The 8,252-nt window shown below is 42.6% G+C and overlaps 1 protein-coding gene across 1 annotated transcript; it reads left to right on the top strand.

The window, feature by feature from the left end:
• The first annotated feature begins 2,155 nt into the window (after nucleotides 1-2,155).
• Nucleotides 2,156-7,760, top strand: LOC121869145 (protein TsetseEP-like). Its single transcript, XM_042370332.1, has 3 exons — nucleotides 2,156-2,223; nucleotides 2,561-2,601; nucleotides 7,414-7,760. Exons 1-3 carry the CDS (start codon nucleotides 2,156-2,158, stop codon nucleotides 7,758-7,760), a joined length of 456 nt encoding a protein of 151 aa, XP_042226266.1.
• Nucleotides 7,761-8,252: the final 492 nt, after the last annotated feature.

Below are 8,252 nucleotides of genomic sequence, written 5' to 3' on the forward strand. Positions count from 1 at the left end.
AGCTCCTCCAAGCGTTACGATATTGAGTAATCGACTCCCAGGTGAGGGGGTCGATTTGGCACCTTTTCAGGTTTCTCTTTAAGACTATCCTTATAGCTTTTCAATTGCCCGCCGGCGTTACGTTTACTATTCGTTCGATGACTGTAAAGTAGCTGCTTTGGCAGTCTACTGTCGTCCATGCGGGTAACATGGCGAGTCCAACGTAGTTGTTCATGGATAATGGTAGCCTCGATGCTCCTACAGCTGGTGTTAGCAAGAATACTGGCATTTATTCTCTTGTCTTCCCAGCAAACTCGGAGGATGGAACGTAAAGTACGTTGGTGAAAGTTTTTAAGTGCCTTGAGGTGCCTCCTGTATGTGACACATGTCTCACTGCCATATAGTAGGATGGACATTACAACTGCTCAATATACGTGCAGCTTTGTGGATAATTTCAGCTCCCTGCAGCTGAAGACACAATTTCAGAGTCCGCCCAAGGCTTGAGATGCACATCTGATCCGATGATCTGATCTCTTCATCGATGTCTGTAGTGGTTGACAGGTGGGAGCCGAGATACAGAAAGTGGGCAACATTAGAGAGTGTAGTACCGTTTAGCTCGATGGATGGTGGAGGTGTGTTTGAACCAGGGGCAGGTTGAAAGTGAATCTGATTATTACGTACATTCACCTCAAGGCCGAAGTGTGCATTCGCATCTGCGTAGGTGTTCAGGATCTCTTGTACCCTTCACCGGGTACTTGATGTTCACCCCGCTGGCTAAATTGGCAATGGCACGAGTAAGGAAGGCAGCCAAGAAGATGGAAAATAGAGTTGGTGCCAGTACACACCCTCGTTTAACCCCTGTTTGGATGGGGAAGAACTCTGACTGGGTGCCGTTGTGCAGGACACTGCCGTTTATGCCATCGTGGAGTTGCCTCACAATGGCGACGAATTTTGGTGAGCAGCCAAAACGGCTGAGGGTCCGCCAGAGGGCTTCCCTGTTGACCGAGTCGAAGGACTTGGTTAGGTCGATGAATGCCATGTACACGTCACGACGCTGTTCTCTGCACTTTGTCTGTATCTGGCGAGCAGCAAAGATCATGTCAGTGGTACCATGTAATGGTCTAAAGCCACATTGAGATTCTAGGAGAAAGTGTTCCGCCTCAGGAAGAAGTCTGTTTTGGAGGACTCGGGCAATAATCTTGCCAACTACAGACAGCAGCGAGATCCCACGGTAGTTGCCACAGTCTGACCGGTCACTTATACATATTGACGAGGAAGGCGTCCTTAAGAGCTTCCGGGATTTCCTCCTTTTCCCATATATTCTCTAGGAGAAAGTGGAGACGGTTGGTAAGAAGAGGTCCTCCTGTTTTATACACTTCGACTGGGATTCCATCAGGCCCAAAGGTTTTGTTATTTTTCATCTGTTTGATGGCAGTAGCTACTTTATCCAGGGATGGAGGGTAGCTGAGGTTGGTCAGCCTTGGATGCCGAGGGACCTACTGGGTAATTAGTACATCCCGATTGGTGTTTCGATTGAGCAGCGAATGGTAGTGCTCTTTCCAGTGCTGAAGGATGCCTTCTTCGTCTTAAATAAGGCAGTTACCGTCAGATGAGCGTAGGGGTGCTGCGCCATGAGCGATTGGCCCCTAAATACTTTTGTGGAATTGAAAAATTCACGCATCTTGTGTTGATCTGCAATTTTTTGCTCGTCCCATGCTTGAATTTAAACTCATTGTTTTTTAGACTGCGAAGTTCGTGCTAGGCTGCCGCTTTTTTCTTGCGGGTGGTATCAGCTTTGGTTCGAGATAAACGGTTGTTCTACCAGTCAGTTAAATCAGCACATTTATCATGGAGGAGTACATTGATTTCTGGGTAATTTTCATCAAATCAGTCCTGGTGTATTCTTTTGATCTGTCCGAGGATCTCTCTGCAGGGTTTTTGTCCTGACAATGTCGAGAATACCCCATTCGGGATTGGGATGTGTGTTGTTTATTTTCGGGTTGTTTTTCAGCCTATGCTCAAGCTCCTCTCTGAAGGCATGTGCTACCGCTGGATCCTCCAGACAATTTTTATCAAAACCTCTTCTGGAGGCTTGTTGCCTTCGCCGTTTTGGGGTGACGTGAAGTGAGAGCTTGGCTCTGACGAGTCAATGATGAGTGTCGCAGTGGACTGAGCCATGCATGGCTTGGGTGATGAGGACATCTCTGACTATAAAGTAGTCATTGACATGCCAGTGTTTGGATCGTGGGTGTTGTCACGAACCCTCGAACTTGTCGGCTTGCCTAAACAAGGTATTGTTGATAGTGACGTTGTGTGTAACACATTTGCTGAGGAGGAGTAGGCCGTTGGGATTACACTTGCCTAGACCATTTCTCCCTATGATTCCCTGCCAAATGTCGGCATCTCTTCTAATTCTGGCACTGAATTCACCTAGGAGCACAATCTTATCTTTTCTGCGAATAGAGGTTAGCACTCTGTCAAGGTCGGCGTAAAAGGGATCCTGCTGAAGCAGGCATTTCAGTTAGGTTGCATTGTCGGATGGCAAAGCCAACTCCTTAAATGCGCTTTTTCTCCACACCAGGCTTACCCTGCTAGAAGAAGGTATAGCCAGACCCCCGTTCTGTGAGTTAACCCTCGTATATGTGCCACAAGGGCAGTTCTTCTTTCATGACGCTCATTTGTGTGCAGCGATCATAAGAGGTTGTATCGTTTTGTTTTGTTTTGATCTGTGATTATGACCACATAAGGATCACCTTCCTGGGTGCGGTTTCCCAGTCAGGTTGGTTCTTTAGGCAGGCTATGTTTAGGGCACCTTTTAAGCCCCTTCCCCATGTGGGATGAGCAGAGTGGGTCATCGAGAGGGCTGCTCAGTCGCACAGACAGGACCGGATTGCACTGCTGCCTAGATCCCATTGCATAAACAACCATCTTATCTATGACTCCCACGACTAGAGACTCCCGGCAATCTCTGCCTGTCCCGTCACCATTCGTTCGTCCCCATAGGACTTTTGGGGGTATAGGTGTTTTGACGATGATGAGAAGTATGATGAGCTGGATGATGGCTGTGCGTGAGTTTATTTATGTGGTGAGGCAGGAGCGCTTGCTGGAACCACATATCTTGCTTCTTCCTTTTCCTCATCCAGTAGTGCAGGTGTTGCAACGACTGGGGAGAGGGAGAGTTGCAATGGACTGCTGATAGCCCAGTTTGTTGAGTTTCATTTTAGTAGAACGTCCATCATGCATTGCCTTCGTCTGCCGGCGTAGTTGTTGGGTTCCCATGTTGGTCACCTGTTCCGCCTATACCGCCGTTGGGGTCTTGTTGGAGCTCTATAAGCATGTCTGCCTGATACGGGATCCACCGCAGATTTTTCGTAAGGGTTTTACACCCTGAGCCTTATACCTGCCAAAGTTAATCCACAAGGCAGCGAGGCAGTGCTTGGACGTGTCCATATGCCAGTGGGCCTATGCGCCGTCTTTATGGAGCCTACTGCTGCTCCGAGATCCTTTAGTGGTCTAGCCAGGGACCACGAAGCACCCAATTACCGTGCGTTGCCACGAGGAGGCACAGTAGGAGTCTTGATGGTGAAGAGGCTTTGTATTGGCAGGCGAAGATTTGTGCAAGTTGCTTCCCTGTTCACCACGAGTGCTAGCCAGTGACGGCAGCTGAAAGCGAGAGGCAGCAAGCAGTGCTTGCACCTTGACACTAACATAATGCTGCCACACTTGATGCATTACACACACACACACACACCATATGTAACTTATCATCTCTGTATATTCTTAGCCTTCTGCCTGCCTTGTTATCTTAATAAACAGTTAATTATTATTATTATCATTATTATTAGTATTATTATTATTATTATTATTATTATTATTATTATTATTATTATTATTATTACTATTATTATTATTATTATTATTATTATTATTATTATTATGATTATTATTATTATTGTTATTGTTATTGTTATTGTTATTGTTATTATTATTATTATTATTTTTATTATTATTATTATTATTTTTATTATTATTATTATTATTATTATTATTATTATTATTATTATTATTATTATTATTATTATTATTATTATTATTATTGTTATTGTTATTTTTATTGTTGTTATTATAATTATTATTATTATTATTATTATTATTATTATTATTATTATTATTATTATTATTACTATTATTATTATTATTATTATTATTATTATTATTATTATTATTATTATTATTATTACTATTATTACTATTATTACTATTATTATTATTTTATATTATTATTACTATTATTATTATTATTATTGTTATTGTTATTGTTATTATTATTATTATTATTATTGTTATTTATTATTTGTATTATTATTATTAGTGTTATTGTTATTGTTATTGATTGAATTATTATTATTATTATTATTATTATTATTATTATTATTATTATTATTATTATTATTATTATTATTATTATTATTTTGTATTATTATTATTATTGTTATTGTTATTGTTGTTATTGGTGTATTATTATTATTATTATTATTATTACTACTATTATTATTATTATTATTATTATTGTTATTATTTGTATTATTATTATTATTATTACTATTATTACACATACACCTATGATATGGACACGCTTTCATTGATGTACACACGAGACTACATGAATATTACTTATTGTAGCACATCAAACATCTATGTATAGTCAAAGACAAAAGTAGTTTAGCCGAAGACTAAACTTTTGGTACCTTTCTGCCTTGTGGTAGGGGGCTCTCATAATGTTTCACGGGTTATATTTAATCTTTGACTGTACATCAATGCGCTGATAAGTACGCAGGCTGAAGACGCGCCACACTGACTTCACGCACATAGTAACATGCACGTTGACATACTGTATGCAAGTACCTCCAAATATATACAATAAAACCCATCATCACAGTATAACCCATCACCACGGTACAACCCATCACTATGGTACAACCCATCACCACAGTACAACCCATCACCACAGTACAACCCACATCACCACAGTACAACCTGCATGCCACAGTACAACCCATCACTAAAAAGTACAGCCCCTCACCACAGCCTGACCCATCACCTGACAGTATAGCCCACATCACCACAGTACAACCCCATCACTATAGTACAACCCATCACCACAGTACAACCATCACCACAGTACAACCCCATCACCACCAGTACAACCCATCACCACAGTACAACCCACATCACCACAGTACAACCCATCACTATAGTACAACCATCACCATAGTACAACCCCATCACCTGAGTACAACCCATCACCACAGTATAACCCACATCACTACAGTACAACCCCATCACTAAATTACAACCCCTCACCACAGTATAACCCATCACCACAGTATAACCCATCACCACAGTACAACCCATCACCACCAGTACAACCCATCACTAAAGTACAACCCCTCACCACAGTATAACCCCATCACCAGTACAACCCCATCACCACAGTACAGCCCCATCACCACAGTACAACCCATCACCACAGTATATTACATCACCACAGGTACAACCCCATCACACAGTGTAACCCACATCACCACAGTGGCCATCACTATAGTACAACCCATCACTATGGTGGCCATCCTTTATAGTACAACCCATCCCCACTAAAAGTACAACCCATCACAGTACAACCCCCATCACCACAGTACAACCCATCACTATATTCAACCCATCACTGGTAAGCCCATCTCCACAATACAACCCATCATCTGGTATAACCCATCACCACAGTACAACCCATCACTATAGTACAACCCATCCTAAAAGTACAACCCCCTCACCACAGTATAACTGTCACTACAGTACAACCCATCCTGCAGTATAACCCTCACTACAGTACAACCCATCACCACAGGCTGTTACATCACTATGGTACAACCCATCACCACAGTACAACCCATCACCACAGTACAACCCATCACCACCAAGACAACCCATCACCACAGTACAACCCATCACCACAATTATAACCCATCACTATATAGTACAACCCATCATCACAGTATAACCCACATCACCACAGTACAACCCATCACTATAGGTACAACCCATCACCACAGTACAACCCATCACCACAATTACAACCCATCACCACAGTACAACCCATCACCACAAGACAACCCATCTACAGTCAGCCCATCTACAGTATAACCCATCACTACAGTACAGCCATCATCACAGTATAACCCATCACCACAGTACAACCCATCACTATGTTACAACCCATCACCACAGTACAACCCATCACTATAGTACAACCCATCACCACAGTACAACCCATCACCACAGAACAACCCACATCACCACAGTACAACCCACATCACCACAGTATAACCCCATCACTACAGTACAACCCATCATCACAGTATAACCCATCACCACAGTACAACCCATACCATATTTATTCATCACACGAGTACAGCCCATCATCACAGTATAACCCATCACCACAGTGCAACCCATCACTATAGTACAACCCATCACTATAGTACAGCCCATCACCTAATACAACCCATCATCACGGTATAACCCATCACCTGGTACAACCCATCACTATAGTACAACCATCTTCGTTACAACCCCTCACCACAGTATAACCCCTCACTACAGTACAACCCATCACCACAGTATAACCCCTCACTACAGTACAACCCATCACTATAGTACAACCCATCACTACAGTACAACCCATCACCACAGTATAACCCATCACTACAGTAAAACCCATCACTAAAGTACAACCCCTCACCACAGCATAACCCCTCACTACAGTACAACCCATCACCACAGTATAACCCATCACTACAGTAAAACCCATCACTAAAGTACAACCCCTCACCACAGTATAACCCCTCACCACAATACAACCCATCACCACAGTATAACCCCTCACTACAGTACAACCCATCACCACAGTACCACCCATCACCACAGTACCACCCATCACCACACTACCACCCATCACCACAGTACCACATTCTACTAGTTAATCGCCGCCCATCGTTCCTCACGTTTAACTATTGGACCGACTCTTCCTCGTCTTCCCTCACACACACCGCGCCCAGTGAGACGTAAAATGTGTAGGCGATATATTGACCCATAGATAACCGTACTGTGGGGAGATGTGTTTTATTTATTTATTTATTTATTTATTTATTTTATTTTATTTTATTTATTTGTTTATTTTTTATTATTGAGATTCGTTAGTCATTTTGGTGAATGATTGTATTGAACCACAAGTTGAATCGTACAGACGAGCCCAAAGGAAAAAATGAACCACGATATCACGATACGAGTCACCAGTTGAATCAGATGAACCCTTAGATTGACCTCCATCAGTAGAACAAAACGAATCACTAGTTGAACCACCAGATTAACCACAAGATGAACCACAAGATGAACCAGACGAAGCACCAGATGAACCTGATGTGGCACCAGATGAACCACAAGATGAACCACAAGATGAAGCACAAGATGATCCACAAGAAGAAGCACAAGATGAACCACAAAATGAACCCTACGAAGCACCAGCTTATCCACAAGATGAACCCTACGAAACACCAGATGAACCACAAGATGAACCACAAGAAGAAGCACAAGATGAACCACAAAATGAACCCGATGAAGCACCAGATGAACTACAAGATGAAGTGAACCCAATGAAGCATCAGATGAAGCACAAGATGAACCACTCTAATATCTCGGTTGCGTCCGGCCAGTCCACATATTAAATAAATATTCTCCCCAGATGACCTTAACATCGATCTACAGGAGGAAGTGGTGGTAGTGGTAATGTTGGTGATAGTGGTGGTAGTGATGGTGGTAGTGGAGGGGTTGGTGATAGTGTAGGTTACAGTTTCTCTGAAAAGAAACTGGAAATAAAACGGGCCTGCGATTGGTGGATGAGCTACAGAACTGGAAATGAAACTGGGCTGTGATTGGTGGATGAGCAACAGAACTGGAGTTAAAATTGGCCAGTGATTCGTGGATGAGCTAAAAGTAACCCTTTAAGACAAGTGAGATGATTAGCCGTTCTGTGAGTTTTAAGATGACTAAAGAGGCCGATGCAGGACCGGCAGAGTTGTTGACAGATGTTGCACGCGTGGAGGGCTCCATCTAGTGCGGGAGGGGTGGCGGCAGCGTCTTTCTGGCGCTGGCACTTGTCTGCCTCGGTTTGTAGTCGAGCAAATTCGAAATTATTGACACCTTCTCGTGTGGTGATC

The sequence above is a fragment of the Homarus americanus genome, unplaced genomic scaffold (assembly GCF_018991925.1).
Source record: "Homarus americanus isolate GMGI-L3 unplaced genomic scaffold, GMGI_Hamer_2.0 scaffold25467, whole genome shotgun sequence".
In the NCBI taxonomy this organism is placed as follows: Eukaryota; Metazoa; Arthropoda; class Malacostraca; order Decapoda; family Nephropidae; genus Homarus; species Homarus americanus.

Coding starts and splice junctions, on each gene's coding strand:
- LOC121869145 (XM_042370332.1), top strand. CDS start 2,156: ATGCATGGCTTGGGTGATGAGGACATCTCTGACTATAAAGTAGTCATT. Junction 2,224..2,560: donor GACATGCCAGTGTTTGGATC/GTGGGTGTTGTC, acceptor TCTCCACACCAG/GCTTACCCTGCTAGAAGAAG. Junction 2,602..7,413: donor TATAGCCAGACCCCCGTTCT/GTGAGTTAACCC, acceptor ATTAACCACAAG/ATGAACCACAAGATGAACCA.